The 20,335-nt window shown below is 47.0% G+C and overlaps 2 protein-coding genes across 2 annotated transcripts; both read right to left on the bottom strand.

Moving 5' to 3' along the window:
* Positions 1-976: 976 nt before the first annotated feature.
* LOC147004619 (uncharacterized) lies at positions 977-3,534 on the bottom strand. Its single transcript, XM_085837633.1, has 6 exons — positions 3,365-3,534; positions 3,070-3,221; positions 2,690-2,748; positions 2,233-2,369; positions 1,289-1,352; positions 977-1,102 (listed from the first exon to the last, which is right to left on the bottom strand). The coding sequence occupies exons 1-6, from the start codon at positions 3,532-3,534 to the stop codon at positions 977-979; spliced, it is 708 nt and encodes a 235-aa protein (XP_085693759.1).
* A 1,196-nt stretch (positions 3,535-4,730) lies between these two features.
* On the bottom strand, positions 4,731-20,070 carry LOC147004618 (uncharacterized). Its single transcript, XM_085837820.1, has 7 exons — positions 20,020-20,070; positions 18,794-18,946; positions 18,432-18,490; positions 17,911-18,047; positions 16,674-16,740; positions 16,276-16,510; positions 4,731-4,990 (listed from the first exon to the last, which is right to left on the bottom strand). The coding sequence occupies exons 2-7, from the start codon at positions 18,855-18,857 to the stop codon at positions 4,731-4,733; spliced, it is 822 nt and encodes a 273-aa protein (XP_085693946.1). The 5' UTR covers positions 18,858-18,946; positions 20,020-20,070.
* Positions 20,071-20,335: the final 265 nt, after the last annotated feature.

The raw sequence follows: 20,335 nt of genomic DNA, 5'->3' as shown, positions 1-20,335 counted from the left end.
CACATCTGAATTGAAATCCCCCTAAGGTCGGGCTCTAAACCTCATTCTAAATCTCTGTGTCTTCCCCAGACCATCACAGTGTGTCGTGGGTTGGCCGGTTCCTACTTGTATTCTAATGCTTGTATTGGGCCTCCAAGACCTGGTTGTCCTGAGAGGAGAGAATCTGCATGTAGAACCAAATGACACTGTGTGACCTTGTCCCCAAGTTATTTCTGATTGGCAAATGAAGATGCCATGCCGACAGACAATAGCTGGGCAGAAGAGACATAGGTGGGGTTTAGGATTCCTGGACTTGGGAGCTGGAGGGAACCATGAGGGGGAGAAGAAGGTGAAGGAGGAAGGAGAAGCTGTCATGCGTTACGAGTGAGTGTCATGAAATTGTGACCATGAGGGCTGGTCAATTGGAGCTAGAGCAGCCCAGATAAAACATAGTAATAACTCGGGGTTATCGACAGGACAGGAAATTAGACTCTAATAGGGTAGGGGGTAGATATCTGTCCAACTCTTATGCTGTTTAAGGCTTCTTTCTTAAATATAAAGGTTGTGTGTGTCTTCTGTCTGGGAACTAAATGGTCAAAGGCAGAGTTTGAACTCCACAACAATAGTGTGCAATAGACTGGGAACACGGGGCTGGGTGGGGAATCAGGGTGCCCGGTTCTATTTCTTGCACTTGATATGCAGCCTGCCCTAGAGCACATCCCTGTAACTCCCCGGGGACCTCAGACTCCTTCTCTTTTGATGCCACAGCGACTAGCCAATTACTGCTAGGCACAAAAGTTGAGATGCTTAGCATTCTCTGAATAAACCTCCAAGGGCCCTCTCTGAAGTCAGCCTCAGAAGACTGGTGTACCCAGTCCCGAAGTCATTCCAAGCACAAAGTAGCCCCATGTACCAGGCCATGACCAACTTACCACAGAGCTTCCCATCTCCCAACTATCTCCATCCCTTGCTCCTTTCCAAGAAGCCAGCTACCTGTTTAGCTGTGGGTCTGGTGCCAGGTCCAAGAAGAGTTCTTTAGAGTCATCAGGGCCTCAGCAGCCTCCAGTATTTCCTGATACTCTAAGGTGGCTGGAACCGAGGCCTGGTCAGAGGTACTGGAGCCCTGAAAAGAAACAGGTGTGAGGAGACCAGGAGCTGTGCATCCAACACCTCTTCTCTGAAACACAAAAGCCGCTCAGGACCCAGTGGCCTCCAGGTCCCACTCTCAGTGACCCGATGGTCTGCCCTACTCATTAACTTAGCTCCTCCCACCCACGTTTCCAGAACCCTCCTGCTTCTCTGCAGGGACCTGTGACTCCAGTAGATGGTGGTGATCTGTGGAGGTACAAGGCAGGAGGACCGTACTTGAGCATCTGGAAATAAGAGGTAGTAAGGGAATTAAACACTTGGGTGGGTAGGTAGCATCTGATCTACAGAGGGAGACTGACAGGGTTTTGCAATACCAGAAGGTGGGCATTCAAAGGACTGTGGAGAACTTAGACCCTGTGGCTTGAACATGCCCCTTGTCCCGCAGAGTCTGTTTACCTTTGAACAACCCCCTCCCCCCAACACAACTTTCTTCCTAAGAAATTAATCCATACAAGCTTTTGTTTTTCTTTTTAATTCTCTCCCAGATATGCAGTGAAGAATGTATTGGGGAACCACGGGTGTCTGCATTTTAATATACTGCAAAGTCCCTAAAGAGATACAGTGGCCTTCCATTTCGAGGGACTGCTTCTTGCCAGCACTTTGCCAGGCCACCACGGATCATAAGGGACAAGGCTGGAGCTCTTCTAGGAGACTTTCTTTGTTGGCCTCTGGACTTTGCTCTGGGCCTCCCTGGCCCTATCCACCATGACCCTAGGATTCATCAGGACCCTCCCATTGCACTCATCTGCTGTGTGTAGAGAAACAGTGCCCACGTGTTGAAGGCCCACTATGTGGCAGCAGGCCTTTGTGCTGGTGCCTTTAACAACGTTCCAGGTATAGAGTGCTCTTGCCAAAATGACCTCTAAAAAATGGATACTTTACAAAAATAAAGTCACGTGTACCAAGTCTCTGGAGTGGGAGCGGCCAAAGCTGGAGAGGCCCTCTGTCCTTGCCCCTCAGTCTGACCTGCTGCCTTCTCCTTCCACCTCCCCTTGTCCTCCTCCCTCCCAACATCCCCCTCCTCCTGCTCCTATGCCAGTAAGCCCATGTCCGGACTCACAGAGCCACAAGACACAGTCAACTGCAAGGTCCCTTTCTACTCACGGTTTGGACACAGCAAAAGCCCCATTTAGATCCGTGGAAGGAAGAGCCACCAACTGGTGCTCTGGGGGCACTGACATGTAAGGCAGAGGTGAACGTGCTGGGGGCCAGCAATACACTTGAGACCCGTGGGCGCTCTCCTGAGGAGACAGAGAGCAAAGGTAGGGGATTGGCTTCCAGGCCGGCCCAGGATGAGAGGAGGGATGGGCAAATGCTAGTCTGATGGCAGGAATCTAGAATGTCAGGGCTCTGAAGACCTCTCCAGACCCCCTCCCCTCCAGTCTTGGGCTCAACTGCTGCTGAGAAGAACTAGGGTCAAGAGGAAGTGCCATTTGCCAATGTCAGCACAAGGCAATGCACTGACCTGTCAGAGGCGAGAGCCCTGACTTGAAGACACAGTTAAAAGGGGTCTTGACTGTAAAAGTGGGAGCCTCCCACTCTAGCAACAGATTCTCCTCACCTCCTGGGGGCATGCTGGAGGCAGGTCTTCAGGCTTGGACACAGGCTTCTCCTTTGCAGCTGTAAAAGACCAAGAATCCTTTCCCACTCCGCCACCCAATAATCTCATCTGAAGACACTCAACACCATTCTGAGGACTTCCCACCTTAAACCTTTCTGAATGCACCCCTTCCCAGATCTCTGCCTCCTGCAAACAAGTGCTGTCTACCATTGATAGGATGCTTTGGGTTTTATTTTACCCCCTACCTGGGCCCACAGAGGTCCAGGCTACCCTGACCCATGGTCCCACTGCAATACTGGGGAAGAGCTGGTAACAGGGTTACTCATGCCCTGCTTCTCTCCAACCAAACTCAGGCTCCCTCCCCAGCCAGTGACACTCATGGCGACCTCTTCCTTTGGTAGGGGTCTTCTTGGCCTGCTTGAAGGGTTTGCGGTGGAGAGTCGTTCTTGGTAGTTGAATCTGGCTTCTCTTTCCACGTGCAGTATACCCCTTTTTCTCAGAACCCACAGCCAGCAGGGCCTCGCCATGGTCCCTTCAATAGGGGTTTGAAGGACTCCTGCTAGTCATGTGCAGAGGGGACCTGACCTCCTCACCCTCCAGGACACCATACTCAAAAGGATGCAGCCCAACTGGGACACCAACAGACCCAGAGAGCAGCAAGAATGGGTTTCCAACCTGACTTGGGTCCTGGTGCCACAACTGTGGCCTCTGCCACGGTGATTTGCACGTCCTCTGAGGATAGGTTCCATTGCAGGTGCTGCTGCTCCAGTCTTGTTCCTCATATTACATTCTGAGGTGGAGGTGGAGGCCCCGCAGGAAACAGCTACTTTGTCTTTTGGTCCCATGGTTCTTAGGCTGAGAGCAGAAACAACACTGTATCCCCATGGCCGTAAATAACTAAGTCTCCTTTCCTGAGCATGACCAAAGGAATGAACCAAAACAAAGAACAAACAAACAAAAACCCAAACAAACAGAAACAAAACAATAAAACAGATACCAAACAAACAATAACGAAATAATAAAACAAAAACAAAATTAAAAAAAAAAACAAAACCCAAGGAAACAAACAAAGCAAAAAAAAAAAAAAAACCCTTCCCGGACACCAAATAAAACAAGCAAGCAAACAAGCAAAGAAAACCATCTCTGGGAATGAGAATTTTCTCCAACATTATCACCACCAGCATCAGTTTATCCTCTCCTGGTTTTCTTCTGCCTGCATCTCCCATTTGTACTCACATAGTCTCAGGCTTCCTCCTGTTGTCTCAATCACCCAGCACCTCCCACCAACCAGGTCTTGGCACCAGCTCCATTACCCAATCGATCTGCTCACACTCACTCCACACATCCCATTTCCAGGAGGAATACACCAGCAGCCTCAAGCCTGCCTGGACAATCACGAGAAAGCCTGGACACTGGAAGACAACCTTCTTCCTCGTGCCTCGCATTCTTTCACTCCCCACATGGGAAAAAATCATATGCACCAAGCACTCAGTAGTCTCAGGGACACCCGGTGCTCAGTTTGTCCTTTCACCCTTCATTCAAGTTTTCCTCACACCACAGACTTAATTATTCCCTTGCTCTGCCTTTCCACCGATTTCCTTTGTGTTCCCTACCCGCTAGCCTCCCCTCCCCACCCAGGAAACCATATTGTTCTTCTGAAGGCAGTGGATACTGGAATCATACCTAAAAACCTTCCACCCGGGAACCTGGGGTAGGGAGACCACAACTGAGGCCAACAGGGGCTAACTAGTGACAAGATGGGCTTCCGACAAGCAGTTTGCTCATGAGATCCATCCAGATTTCTCTCAGTCATCTTTTTTTAATATTTCAGATTTTCACTCTTCTTCTTCTTCTACCGTTTCCTCCCTTCCCAGCTTTCTACACCTGACAGATGTTTGTTGACACCCATGTGGAATGGTGGCCCCTGACCTAGCCCAAAGACAGACTATCCTGTGGACTCAGCTTTCTGTCGCCTCACATGGCCCTTTTCTTTCATCCAACCCCCACATCTACTCCCCAGTTGTCCACCCATCTTCCAGAGTCATCGCAACCCTGTGACTGTTGGCCCTGGGACAGGGATGGCTCCCTGGTCCTTCTCACCCTCTACCTGCCTCATCTGCTCTCTGGCAAGGCCCAGACCCAGACCCGCAGGCAGCAGTGAGATGGTTGCTCCCTGAAGGGGCCGGGGCAGGGCCCGCGGGGGCTGGACAGAGCCTGTGGAGGAGGCCGAAGTCCGGGGCAGGCTCGACATGGCCTCCTCTGTCCCGTTTCCTATCACCAGTGCGCTTTGCTTGAAGAGGCCTGGAAATGAAGGAATCAGACACTGGAGCAGGACAGAGGGAAGGAGAAAGGCTCAGGAGAAGATTAGGTCACCTTCCTCGCGCCACCAGGGGTCAGTTACCCAGGACTCCAGCCCTTCAGAGTCAGCCCCGGAGCTGAGCCTCAAAAGAAGCAGTGGGCAGGCGGGCAGGCGGGCAGGCGGGCAGGCGGGCAGGAGGGCGGGAGGGCGGTTCTGCTGCTCTGGGCTCCTTGGGCCTGGGCCTTGGACTCCACTTCCTGCTTTCCTCAGAGGCTGTGAGCTTCCTTTGCTCGGCCCTCAGAAGGGCGTCCCTGGTGGCTGCTCTGAGACCACTTCCGCCTGTGCTGTGTCCTGGCTCCTGGAGGGAGGCCTTTCCTGTCTACTGGTGCTCACTCAAATGGTCCTACCCGCACTGAGGGACAGACTGAGCTTTGGACCCTCCCGTGGTGGTTCCGCAACCGGCCTCCATTTGGAGGCGACATGGTGTGGGGTGCGGGGTGCAGGGTGCACACACTCTCACCTATGTCTACTTGCTAGGCGCTTATGTGTCCTTTCAGAATCAAGCTACATGGAAACCAGTTCGGCATGGACCACCCTCCATCCTCACATAGTGTTGTCTCATTCAGGAGCCATCTTAAAACCCAAAGAACACTTGCCAATGTCTGGGAACAGTGTGTGCCATCTTGTTGGCTCTGACCTTTCTTTTCTATCTCAGGAAAAATATGTCCCTCACTTTCTCTCACAGCTCTACATTCCGTTATTTTATTTTTCATTCCTTAGTTATTGATTTATTGTTTTCTATTTTTTAATCTTTATTTTTGTTACTCCAAAGCAAGATGGACATGGTGTCTGCTAAGGAAACATCTGTGATTTGTTTCTCAGATGCACATATAAGTTGCCTGTCCCTTGTCTTTTGTCCTTCTGTGTATATGTGAGAATCTGCATGCCAGTTCCCCAGTAAACTCCGTTCAAAACCAGTTTGCATTGGGTTTTCATTGATTCGAGACATTGCCAATCAGAAATCCAGCTATCCACGGGACACCAGGCCTTCCTAGTGCTCAGCTCGGCATGTCTCTCTCCCTTTACATGGAGCTGACATTTTGGTTTCTTCCACATTTGCTTCTGGTTTCATGGTTTGTACCTTCCTACCCGGTGCACCGTGGGTCCTTTTTCTATAATCCCGGAACACCCTAGAGCCTTGTTGCCCTTGTTTCTGAAATCTGCTTGGAGATGGGGAGAGATGTTGCATGATTCACTTGCAGCTGACTTACAGAAATGCATATGACTCTTCAACTGCTGCACTGCTCCTAAATTCAGGCACCGTATTAAATCTCATTGTACTAGATGATGCACACATAAGTTTGCGGCTTTTCTCTGCCTCTGAGTTCATTAAAAAACAATTTTGTGTTGTTGTTTTTGCAGGGTATTTATTCTCGGCTCCCCGGAAGGCAGTCTAATCAGGACTGGCATGGAGGGGCTTCTCTTGAGTTGTTGCTGCTTTTAGTAAACTCTCACCAACAGTTTTAGGTGAAATCCTCTTTTTTTTTTTCCTTTCTGGCTTTCCCTCTCTGTAATCACTTTCGCCTTTCCTCCAACCCTTCATCCTCCCAACCTCCCTACTTTTTCCCCCTTACCTACCTGTCTCCTTCTCTTCCTTGCTTCCAGCTCTCCTTCTTCTATTCTGTTCTTCTTCGTTCCTTCCATGCCCATTTCTATTAAAAGATTAATAAACAACCCTTCTGTAGATTTCAAACATCTATTTCAAAAAAGAAATCACAAATATACTGTGCCTCCATGGAAGTATTTGTGGCTCTGTTCACTCCTTTGTAAACACAGTGCCTGGCATTTATAGATCCTTCCAGACATGGATAGCTAAGCCTACTTTTACATTTTTTTAAAGGTGTACCACCTGGAAGATAAGATATGTTTTGGCATATTCTAAAATTAAATACACAATTCTGTTTACAACCTAGATCACACAATTGAATGTGTTTCCAATGCAGACCTCTTCCTCAAGTCCCCCCGTTTTCTCAGAATTCTAATATCAATTGAAGTTTGTTCTCCTGGACAGGAATATTTCTTTACTCCATTTTTTACTTGTGGCAGATTATCTCTAAGTACCAGAACCTTTGTTCTACTCAACACCTTCCTAGCAGTTTTATATCATTCACTCCTGAGGGCCCTGGCATGTCGTCTCCTTCTCCCATGTTAACTTTACCTGACTCTAAAGATGGAGTTCACGTAGATCTATGTCCAGATTTCTGAGGAACCTCCAGACTGAGTTCCAGAGTGCTTGTACCTGTTTACAATCCTGCCAGCAGTGGAGGAATTTTCATCTTTCTCCACATCCTTGCCACCATGTGCTGTCATCTGAAGTTTTGTTCTAAGTCAATCTGACTGGTGTGAGGTGAAATCTCAGAGTCAGTTTGATTTGCAGTTCTGTGATCACTAAGGACTTTGAACATGTCTTTCTTTCTTTCTTTCTTTCTTTCTTTCTTTCTTTCTTTCTTTCTTTCTTTCTTTAGTTCTTTCCTTCGTTCATTGGTTGGTTCGTTCTTTTTTTTGATGGACCTTAAAATATCAGTTTCTTTTTTTTTCAAAATCTTGTTTTTATTAGACATTTTCTTCATTTACATTTCAAATGCTATCCCAAGAGATCCCTTTACCCTCCCCTGTCCTGCTCCCCAACCCACCTACTCCCTCTTTCTGGCTCTGGCATTCCCCTGTACTGGGGCACATAATCTTTGCAAGAGAAAGGGCCTCTCATCCCATTGATGGCCTACTAGGACATCAACTGCTACATACGCAACTAGAGACACAAGCTTGGGGTTTGGGGTGGGTACTGGTTATTTCATATTGTTCTTCCTCTATTGGGGTTGTAAACCCATTCAGCTCCTTGGGTACTTTCTCTAGCTCCTTCATTAGGGGCCCTGGGTTCCATCCAATAAATGACTGTGAGCATCCACTTCTGTATTAGGTGCTTCTCAGCCATTTGAGATTTCCTTTGTTGTGAATTCTCTGTTTAGTCCAGTACCCCATTTTTTAATTATTTTGTTTGGGTTTTTGGAGGTTACCTTCTTGAGTTCCTTATATATTATGGATATTAGCTCGCTATTAGATGTGGGGTAAATGAAGATTTCCCCAATCTGTAGATTGCTGACTTGTCCTATTGACTGTGTCCTTTGTCTTACAGAAGCTTTCCAGTTTCATAAGGTCTCACGTATCAATTCTTGATCTTAGAGCCTGAGCCATTATGATTCTGTTTTGGAAATTCACTCACAGCCCTCAACCCCTGAACACTGAGCATATGAGTTCAAGCCTCTTTCCTACTGTACTGGCTAGTTTTGTGTCAACTTGACACAGCTGGAGTTGTCACAGAGAAAGGAGTTTCAGTCGAGGAAATGCCTCCATGAGATACAACTGTAAGGCATTTTCTCAGTTAGTGATCAAGGAGGAAAGGCCCCTTGTGGGTGGGACCATCTCCGGGCTGATAGTCTTGGTTCTATAAGAGAGTAGGCTGAGCAAGCCAGGGGAAGCAAGCCAGTAAAGAACATCCTTCCATGGCCTCTGCATCAGCTCCTGCTTTCTGACCTGCTTGAGTTCCAGTCCTGACTTCCTTTGGTGATGAACAGCAGTATGGAAGTGTAAGCTGAATAAACCCTTTCCTCCCCAACTGCTTCTTGGTCATGATGTTTGTGCAGGAATAGAAACCCTGACTAAGACACCTACTTTCTCCCCTATTAAATTCAGTGTATCTGGTTTTATGGTGAGGACCTTGATCCATTTGGACTTGAACTTTGCTTAGGGTGACAACTATGTATCTGTATTCATTTTCCTACATAAAGACTACCAGTTGGACCAGCAACATTTGTTGAAGATGTTTTCCTTTTTCCCATTATATATTTTTGGTTTCTTTGTCAAAGATCAAGTGTCTGTAAGTGTGTGTTTTTATTTCTGGGCCTTCAGTTCTATTTGTAATACTACTCAGCTATTAAGAACGAGGACATCCTGAGTTTTGCAAACAAATGGATGGAACTAGAAAATATCATCCTGAGTAAGGTAACTCAGAACCAAAAGATCATGCATGGTATGTACTCAATAATAAGTAGATATTAGCCAAAAAACATACAGAATATCCAGGATACAATCCATAGAACTCAAGAAGGGTAACAATCCGAAGGGCCCAAGTGAAGATGCCTTAGTCCCACTTGGGAGGGAGAAGAAACCAATCTCAGGGGAAGGGCAGAGGGAGGGAGGAATCTGGGTGGGAAAGTTGACAGGGATGGCAATAGGGGAACAGGATCAGGTATTGAATTAGGGGAACAAGACTGAATCCCTGAGGGCCAGCAAATAGAATGGAAACAGTCAACCTCAGGAGGTAGAAGATGGGGGGGGTGCTCTAGAATGTGCCAAAGACAGGGGAGGTAAGTCTCAGGGCTCAAAGGGCTGGGCGCCTTAGATGAAATGCCCTGCAGTGGGGAGAGGGAACTTGTAAAGTCCACCTCCAGTAGAAAGACATGAAGTGGAGGCATCAAGTTGTCATCCTCCAGTCAAAACTCTGACCCAGAATTATTCCTGTCTAAAAGAATGCAGGGACGAAAATGGAGAAGAGCCTGAGGGAAAGGGTGTCTAGTGACAGGCCCAAATTGAGATCCAGCTCAAGGGGAGGCCCCAATGCCTGACACTATGTATGGTGTGCTTACAGATAGGAGCCTGACCTGGCTGCCCTCCGGAGGCCCAACAAGCAGCAGAAAGACTCAGATGCAGATCTTACTCCCAACCAATGGACTGAAGTCAGGCCCCCCTGTGGTGGAATTAGGGAAGGAAAGACTGGAAGACGCTGAGGAGGAGGGTGACCCCATAGGAAGACCAGCAGTCTCAACTAACCTGGATACCTGAGATCTCTCAGACACTGAGCCACCAACCAGGCAGCTTTCACCAGCTGATATTAGGCCCACAGCACATGTACAACAGTGGACTGCCTGGTCTGTCCTCTGTGAGAGAAGATCCACCTAACCCTGGAGAGACGTGAGGCCACAGGGAGTGGGGAGGCCTGGTAGAGATAGAGGAAGGGAATGAGGCACAGTCAGAGAGCAGACCAGGAGGAGGATAAAGAGACTGGAGTGTAAAAAAAAGTTAAAGGATAAAACCACAGGAAAGAAAACATTACAACTAATACTGGCATGTATTTAGAGAGAAGCCTATTCAGTGTTTGGTAGGGGGCAGAACTGACACAGTCACTATGGACATTATTGTGGTAGTTTCTCAAAGAGTTAAAAGAACATTTCTTTATTATCCAGCTATGCCACTGCTGTTCCTATACATAAATAAACAAACACAAACAAACAAGCAAACACACAAACAACCGTGTTCAAAATCCTCTGCCACTCACAGGAACTGTGGCTTCCCACATCAATCACTTAAGTTCCTCTAGTGTGCATGGCAAGCAGCCTAATACAAGTTGAGGCAGCAAAATTGGCCAGATGCCCTCATAGACCCCAGAGTATAGAGACAAGTTACTGTTGGGGATGAGCCTCCATATACTCTCTCCTTGTGCCTGACAGCCTGCAGATGCTAGATACTACTATATTAGTTCAATTCGGGAATGAGCTATTACTATCATTATGTCTCACTTTACTGGTAAGAAAATCAAAGCCTGGGTATCAAATAGGATTTACGTTTAGATGCTCAGTCTAGCCATTCTCTACCGTTCAGAAGGGTCAGGCAGGCATTCTAGGAAGTGTGTCAGCACTGGCACTTATTACAGAGTGATGCTTGTTTCATGTTCTGCAAATCAACTTCCAGGTGTAGAGGTGAGGAAGATGGCAGTGCTCCCCATCTCCTTCTAAAGTGCCCAAGTTCCTTTTTAGTAAAATCCGTGTCATCTAAGTTAGAGTCACAGGAAAACATGTTTCCTTAAAAGCATACCCACGGGATACTTTGTCTACAACAGTACTGGATCCTTGACACTTACACACCTGGCATGTCCTCTAATAAGTGCAGGCATTTATGTCTGGAACAACCTTTCCTCATTTCCTGGGGTTGGAAGCAGAACCATGTCAAGTACCTAAAATGCATTTTTCCCCTTAAGTATACCTACATTTACTTGCAGATGTCTCTTTAAATTCATTGAGTCCCAACTGGTCTGGGGGTGGGGTTCTGTAGCTAAAGCACTTGAAAAGCAAGTAGGAGGATGTAAGTTTAACCACCTATACGCCACAGGACAAACAAGGCCTGGTGGTACAAGCTTCTAACTGCGAAACAGCTAATCTCTATTCCCCTTTGCCTGATTTTGTTTTGGTTTGCTGGGGGCACTCTACGTTTGTGCTATTAATTTATTTTTAGTGAACTTTTCTATAGGATATACAGTGAATATATAGCTCCTTCCAGTGAGTGAAAGTACAAACAGTCCCTCAGAATGTGCAGTGGTACGTCTGTAACTTCAAATATGCACGCATTCAGGACATTTAGTGGGACATGGCATCAGCACTGAATGCATACAGACTTTTGGGACCCATGTCCTTCACACCTTCCTAAATCCTTCTCTGAAAAACAGAATTTCTTTCTTTTTTTCTTTTTCACTCTGTTTTTATTTCTAAAGTCAACAGCATTGAGTATTCCCAGGCAGTCTCCCATTTAAGTAATGACCAGACCCTCCTCTGATCAGATAGAATGAGCACATTTAGCCTAGGACTTTAAGCACATTTGTAAACAGAACTCATTCATTTGTTTTCAAACCATGTATTCATGGCTTTGGTCTATTTTCAAGTTAAGTAGTTTGTTGTTGTTCTGGTTCTTGCTGCTGCTGCTGGTGGTGGTGGTCTTCGTGGAGGTGGTTTGTGGTGGTGGTGTAGGTGGTGGTGGTGGTGGTGGTGGTGGTGGTGGTGGTGGTGGTGGCGGTGTTAGGATGTGGGCTCAGTTTCACGAACATATATAATATGATCCATTACCGGATACATGGTCTGGAAATATCTACCTCTAGTGTAGACCTTGTCATGGCTCCTGGTTGATTATTCTCTTACTCACAATAGTACAAGACTCTCAGGTTCAAATGAAAACTATGCAAGCCTCTACCCATTGCTGGCATCCAAACCCACCACTGTATATTCAAATACTGTTGCAGCAACTATTTCACCTGTCCATTTCTATCCTTGTACGTTTTTATGATACCTGAAACTGGGTAATTTGTGAATTAAAGACATTTATTTGGGCTTATGTCCAGGAGTCTGAAAGACAGAGCTTGGGCGGCGACCTCTAGTTGGGGGCTGCTGCCACATTTGAAACAGTTAAGAATGCAATCACAAAGGGACACAGATAGAAGGCACAAGGGCTCCTTTCCCAGCAACCCACCCATGATAAGATTGCCTATTTCTTTCTCCTCTCAAAGAGCAATAATACAAGAGGCCCAGAGCTTCAGAACCAAAAAAGACCAAACAACCAGGACTGGAAGCCACCCACATGCCCCAAACAAGAGGCAGGCCACAAGGGGGAGACAATAGCATGAGAAAGAACCTCAGGCTGGAGACTCTAGGTGACCTTGCTTTCCTTACTGTGGGCAGCACTGGATCTGCATTGCTTCAGAGCATCAGTAGAGGACTGAAGATTTAGGGCAAAACCATCTGATGGTGTGGAGGTGGGAGTGGGTGGGGCACCTTCTCCTCCCCAGGCTCACTGGGACAGTCTTGGCAGGGCCAGGGCAGGTCATCTTAGAGAGGCATCTCAAGGGCTGGTGCACTTACCACCACACAGATGGACTGTGAGGCACTGCCCACAGCAACCATGCCCCAGGGATTTTGCATTGGTACCTCTGATGTCTAATGCCACAAGCTTATTTGGGCCACACCTGTCCAGCACAGTTCTTCAAACAAGGTATTACTACTACATGTTGTGGGAGGCCGTGTGACCACAACTGAAGACAGGATTCCTTGGTTTCTGTAAAAGATGAGAATCATAAGGTTTGCCATGTGTTTGATGCTGTGGACCAGCAGACAGTACCTTGTGATGGGTTTTTCGTGGTGACTTCTGTTGCTGACTTCCTCTTTAACTAGATTTGGGGGTTTGCTTTTTTGGTTAGTTTGGTTTGGTTTGGTTTGGTTTGGTTTGGTTTGGTTTGGTTTGGTTTGGTTTCAAGGGGGGTCTTTGATCACCTTAGGTTCAGGAAGGTTTTGGGTCACCTCAGGGTATGGTCTTCCTCTCGATCAGGTGAATCCTGCTGGACAGGTTTCCCACCTGTCCTCTGGATACTTTCCTGGTCAGACCTGGCTCATTGGGGTTTCTGTATTTTAGGTTTCTCCTCTTTCTTAAAGCTTAAGAGGAGGCCATATTCTTTCTCACATCTCACTTGGATGAGGGTCATCTTGCTTTATGCAAGATGTTTCTGGTAAAAGGCTCCCATACATTAATTAATTTTTCTCAAGAAGCCAGGTCACATGTGTAGGAATAAACTGGAGATGCAGCATCCCGAAACATAAGCCTTCTTATAAGGTTAAAATGCTGTTGCCAGAGATAATTTCCCTCCCTATTTATGCATAGACTAGCAATTTTACTGGTTAATACACCATTCCGCAAATGGAGTCATTTCTGCTCATGGTCAAACAGTTCTTGCAGTCATTTCTGATGCTCATTGCCATATCATGACTTAAGAATTTCTGTTTCTTGGGTTTCTGTGGCTTTTTTCTTCTTTGTTTGTTGTTTTCTTATTGTTGCTGTCCTTTCCTTACTCATTTCATAGAGGATGAAGCAGGTTCTGGGTGTCTGTAGGAAGCAAACTTCTTTTACATAACCTCCTCCTTTAAGCCAATTTAGACTTAAAATTTTATTGGAAGATATGTATGTGTAAGGGCTAGCAGCTTCACAGGAACTTTGTAGAAGGTTCGATTTCTTTGATAGGACTGTATTTGTACATAAGACACGTGGTTCCTTCTAAAATGAGGTTAACACAGGGCTGTGTTGGGTGTAAACAAATGGCTGAAAAAAACACAGTGCCAAACAACTTTTAAGCTGTGGTCCAAATGTACGCTGTTGTCACCCTAAAGTTGAAGAAGTTTTGAGTTTGGTGGTGTATAGCAGGGAAGTCTAGAATGATAATCAGTGTGCACATTGAAAACACAATGACATACATAGCTGTGCATTAGTGAAATGTGATAATTGCCACCATATGATTAGAGTTGCCGAAGGCTACATCCTAAGAGCAAAAGCAAGGTGTGTTGCAAGTTTGCAACATACACTCAGACCTGGTACTAACAACACTGAGGATGGGTTCCTAGATACCCAGGCCAGAATGATAGGCTTTCTGCCCAAGTCTCAATTGACTCTGCTCACGTAGTCAACACAGAAATGGCATGGCACAGGGTAAAGTCCTGTTTGGAGATCTCACAGGCTCAAGTCAGTAAGCAAGGAAGGGTGCCATGCATGTCCAACCAAGCCTTCTGCCCGAAATCTTCTGCTCTTGGTGCCTTAATAAGTAACACACTGAATAAATTATTAGCCAGCTTAGTGCCTGAGAAAGAAAAGCTCTCTCCCCAATACCTGGCCTACATTTTCAAAGAAGCAGCCCATACTTCTCAGTGCTTTATCACAGGGATACTTTATTCAGGCTTTCATGTATAGTATCTGAGGCACGGATGAGCATCCTGATGTATCTAAAGGTATGGCTAAACACAAGAATAGCCACATATGGGCCGGGTGTGGTGGCGCACGCCTTTAATCCCAGCACTCGGGAGGCAGAGGCAGGCGGATTTCTGAGTTCGAGGCCAGCCTGGTCTACAGACTGAGTTCCAGGACAGCCAGGGCTACACCGAGAAACCCTGTCTCGAAAAACCAAAAAAAAAAAAAGAATAGCCACATATGCAAAACCTGATGAGACAAAAGAAAATAAAAAAAATAGAGAAGAAAAGAAATGCTGCATACGAATAAGCTCAGAAACTTGTGAACAGACGGCTCAAAATATGCTACGTCGTGCAGCTTTAATGACACCCATAAAGATCCAAGTCTTCCAAAGGAAAAAAATTATTGCAAGGTCAAGAGCATACAACCACAATTAGAACATTTTCCTATCTCCTGGTAAGACCATACAATGCAAAAGCATTGAGGAGGAGTTTATGATTTTGGCCAGGAAGTACATTACATGTTAAGAAAAAGAAACACTTCAGGCAGTCCTCAGTGAGGCCACCTTTATGGCTCTCTTAGTGACAGTCTGGGGTGTGAACCTGATGACCAGTTGTTGGTCAGTGAAGCTGAGCTTGTGGCCTGAGGTGACAAGGACAGGCAGAATAGCCTCAGTCTTCACTCTCCATCAGGACCTGCAGACAGAAATGCAAAGGCCACATTAGATCACAGATGTGTCCTTACATGGCTGGCGGGGGTAACATTGTCTAACAAGCCATCTAAGATCTTCATTATGACCAATGAACACACTTAATCATACCTGGATTCCTTCTCTCTAATACTGGAGTCTCCAACAGTCCCAGCCATAAGTCCCATTTGGTCAAGCCCAGGGTCCTTGAGTACTATAAAATACTCTCTACCTGGAGTCTGTTATTGTTTCACCCTGGCATGCACCAGACATTCTGGCATAGCTTATATTCCCCACCCAGTTAGACCCCTGTGAAAAGCAAGTTTCCAGGCTCCACGCAGCATCCTTTGAACCAGGATATCCAGCCAGAGTGGCTTGTCACTCACACAGTGCTATTCCTTGGCTATTTTGACTCAGCAGCCTTCTTTCCAGCCTCCCTAGCTATGAGATTCTCCCCATCAACTCACAAAGCCCTTCCTTGATGAACACCTGAGATCTCATGTATGATTAAGCCTGGAAGGCTTCACCATTCCATGCCCACATGGAGAATGCCTTGAGCTGGTATGGAGATCTCCCTCCATCCCTGACCCTTTTGCCCCATGCTTCTCCTCTGAGGCCTTCTCAGGATGCTGAGGGCTACTGCACACCTATGGATTGGGAGTCATTGTACCTTGATCTATCCACTTTGCTTCCACTTCACGTGCTGTCTACCCTCCCATGATATTTGGCAACTGGAGGGCCTCACAATCTCCTGAATTTAGGGTATTTAATGGCCCCTGCTGTTGAGCAAAAGCCTTGAAAGCTGAATATAGACTGAGCAGTCTCTGGTTGCTGCTTCCCAATCATACTGAAGAGCTGAAGGCTCTAGCCTCAGAGAAGAAAAAACCACCAACTGCACTCACTCCTTTGTCAGCACAAGCCCTCCTGTTTCCCCACCCTCTCCAGCACCCGACCCTTGCCTCCTGTTCCTCATCCAAAGATCCAGGTATGTACCTGCGGTGCTGCGAATCTCTTGCAGTGACTCAGGGGAGTTATGCAGAATCAGGAGAGCCTCAGCAGCATCCATGACCTTCTGCCTGTGTACCTCAGCAGAGGAGCTGGCCTGGATGGAGGTAACTGGGCCCTGGGTGTAGACTTCAGGGACCTGGTTGGAAATGTTGTTGCTCTGGGAGCAGATGACAGGAACCTGGTTAGCAGTGCCAGGGTGCTGGGAAGAGATGTTGGAGTCCTGAAAAGTAATAGAGTAGGACAATGAATTCTACCAAAACTCACTCCCCACCCCCAAGATAACAGACCCTTCAGCCAGCATTCCTTCCCAACAAACACCCATCTCTCAAGGTTCTTCTCTTTCCATCCCTTCCCTTCCAGAGACCTCGTCCCAGCTCATTTACCAGGACCTCTGCCAGCACAACAGGGGTGGCAGTGCTGGTACTGGGCTGCATGATCACATTAGGGAACCTGGAAAAGAGGAGAGGAGAAGCCAGGGTGTTAAACATTCTGGGTGGCCACAACTGCAAGTACTCATGGAGAGCTGGGGTCCCTGCAAGACCAGGCCCAGGGCATGTGAATATTTGCAGACAGTAGGACAGATGGCACTGGCCTATTGCGTTTGGAATGGACCTTCCATTGGTTCCACCCCTGTCTTCCTTCCAACCTCCTTACATATCCCTTCTTGAGACACTACTTTTGAGAGTGAACTCTTTTCCCTGGGTACAAGGAAGATGGCCAAGGGCTGCTGGAATGTGCAATGCACCAATAGAGAAGTGAAGCAGTCCTCTTCAGAGTCTGACTCTTGCCTCCACATTGCCACTGCCCACCAGTCATGAAGGATATGCGAAGCTCATGTGGCAGTAGACACATTCTCAGCTGGCCTGGAACAGTTCCCTGGGCCTCTGTGACCCTTTCCGGTTGTGCCTCCAGATCTCAGCAGAACCTTTCCCCATGCCCATTCCCCTAAGCCTGGATCAATAGTCTCAATGTGTTTGAAAGCCAACTGTGTGGTCTATGCACTGTGCTTGTCCTCTTTAAAGCTCCTGGGCAGACTATTTTCCAAACATTCACACAGTGAGTGAACACCTCAGAAAGATATCGCCAAGTATGTCACACAGGAAATTGTAAATGTCGGAGGACTATATCCTTGCAAGTTAGGCTGCAATGCTACTCTGTTGTTCCACCATGATTTGCCTTGCCTTGCCTTGCCTTGCCTTACCTTGCCTTGCCTCTCCTCTCCTCTCCTCTCCTCTCCTCTCCTCTCCTCTCCTCTCCTCTCCTCTCCTCTCCTCTCCTCTCCTCTCCTCTCCTCTCCTCTCCTCTCCTCTCCTCTCCTCTCCTCTCCTCTCCTGTCTTTCCTTTCTTCCTTCCTTTTTTCCTTCCATCACTCATTTCTTCCATCATTCTTTCTTTCTCTCCCTCTGCTTTAACTCCCTGTCCCCTTCCAGTATTCTTCCTTTTTCTTGCTGCTGCCCAGACTTCTATAGCACCAGGAACATGTGTTGACACATAGGGCCATAAGCCACAGCAGGTTCCATTGTCTTTTTTTCTTTCTTTCTTTCTTTCTTTCTTTCTTTCTTTCTTTCTTTCTTTCTTTCTTTCTTTCTTTCTTTCTTTCTTTCTTTCTTTTATACTCACAGGCAGGGAATAGTCACGGGCTGGCTGGGATTCCATGGGAAAGAAGGGGTCATTTGAAGATTAAGAGTCACCGGAATACAGGGCATATTGATGACTGTTATCGGCAAGCTCAGCATCAGAGGCACTTGGAAGATTCCCTGAAAGGACAAACATCCCTTTTAAATATCATATCTGACTACTGAGACAGAAATATGGGAATGTTTTAAGGTCATGAAAGCCATGAACCTCCACAGAGCTCTCTAAAACTTGGTGACCACAATCTCACTGCTTTGTTTGTTTGTTTGATTGGTTGGTTGGTTGTTGCTGCTCTTTGTTTTTCTTTGGGGGTTTATTTTTCTTGTTGTTTTTTTCTGTATTTGGTGTTACTAAGGCCCAAATAGAAGTGAAGCCTTTCCCATGCCTTCAATGCAAGTACCAGACAGCATTGTTGGTAGAATCTCAGAGTTGAGGACACAGTTAAAACTCTCCAGAAAATGACTGCTGGCTTGGCACCTCTCTGTGTAGCAACTAATTTTCCTTACCTGTTGTTGACCTGTGTGAAGCAGGACTTCAGGCTGGTAAAGAGGATACAGGTGCTGATCTGTAAGAGACCATGCAGAGCTTGGCTGAAACTCCCTTCCCACCAGACTCTGCTGAAAGCACAGCTCCCATTTGAGGCCTCATGTCCCCGTCAATCTCTTTTCAATACCTCACACACAACATTCTGTTTTCTGTAAACAGGAGATACTTCTCGCTGATGGGACCTCTTATACCTTGGACAGGTTAATGGGGAGGAAGGTTTGCCTAAGTTCATGTGGAGATTCTGTGGTCCTAATGGTGACAGAAACCCTTGGGCTTAACACACTAGAATTGGGACCACCCCTACCTGGCCAGACACACTCACCCATGACAGCAGAACTGGAAGGACACTGCTGGGCACTCAGAGGAGTGCTGGAGGCGTCAGTCATTCTTCTCGGGCCTCAAGCCTGACACCTCTTTCTTGGTTTTCCCTGCTCTTCTCCCAAAACTTACAGTGCACAAGGCTCTACCAGATTCCCTAACAGAGGAGATTGAAGGACTCATGTTAGTCACACATATGAGAAGGTGGCTCTTGTAGGAAGATCTTTGCAGGAATGTGCTTCACTCCAATTGTTTCTGATTCTCCCATGGGTTTGGCACTTTCAGAGCAAAGTACAGGTACCCTGAGACCAAGTTTGCCCCCAACCCCACACTTGTCTTTGCTCATCTGGTCCCATACCCTCTATTCCAGTGGAGTCAGAATGCCAGGAGAAACAGATCATATCTGTCTTCAGGTTTCAAATTCCATGGTTGTAGGGTTAGGGGCGGTGACCAAAATGGCCACTGGAATTCCTTCCCCCAGTGTACTTACCCTACCGCCAGACACCTCTATCTCTAGTGCCTACAAGCCTCCTGTTGTCCTTCCGGTGCACTGACAGAATCACTTCTCTGGAACTCTGCCTTCTCATAAGGAGCTGGTCTTCAAAGCCCCACAACACTACAGCCTGATCCTGACTGTCCCTGCTCACCATCGCCTGCTCTTTCACTCACTCACTCACTTGCTCACATCAAGCCCCCGGTGAGGAGCAGACAGGTGTCCCTGTATCTCCTTCAGCAATCGCCAAACTCAGCTCTCTTGCATCAACCTGTGCTCTGGCAATGCCCAAGGCTAGTCCAGCTTTCTGTGTGAACTTCTACCTGGCGCCCTAATGTCCTGTATTCACAGACTGCCCCAGTGGAAGTGAATGAACTTAGTCGCTAGCTTCAGGAGAAACCCTAAATCCCCATTCTAGCTGCATTAACTTTTATACTCAAGCCCAGGCTTAATCTTAATAATTCCGTTGATCCCCTGGGGAACTGCTAACCACTTGCTCCTCCTCATACCATGCTGCCATCTCCGAAGAAGCTTGGCCATCCATGCCAGAAATACCAGTGCCTGCCTGGGAGGCTGAGGCAGGAGAGGGGTGAGGTGCACACCAGCTCATAGCTCTGGCACAGCCAGTAACCCATAATAACCACATCAAAGACAATAATAATAAAAACAACAACAACAACAAAACAACAATAATAATAATAATAGACTACACTACTCTAGAATCTTGGACCACTTACATTTAGGTATCTTCCTGCATCCTACATTTTCCCCATTTCACCAACTTCTCCAACTGAAAAAGGATTTTTGGCCCCACGTGAAACTCTATGCCCTGTTTGAGCCAGGGAGTGATATCTAGGAGATAGAGCCTCCTCTGGGGGCTGTTTGTCTCAGGATAAATGCTATGCCCTGTTCAAGTCACGAGGAGATATCTGGGAGATAGCTCCTCCTCAGCAGGCTGTTTTTCTCAGTGCAAGTGCTATGCCCTCCTTGTTCTAGCCAGGAGATAGCTAGGAGATAGCTCCTTGTCAACAAGCCCTGTAAGCACTTTTTCTC

Source organism: Mus caroli, unplaced genomic scaffold (genome assembly GCF_978045245.1).
Source record: "Mus caroli unplaced genomic scaffold, Mus_caroli_1 scaffold_5, whole genome shotgun sequence".
NCBI classification, from domain to species: Eukaryota; Metazoa; Chordata; class Mammalia; order Rodentia; family Muridae; genus Mus; species Mus caroli.
This window is presented reverse-complemented; position numbering and strand designations above follow the sequence as displayed.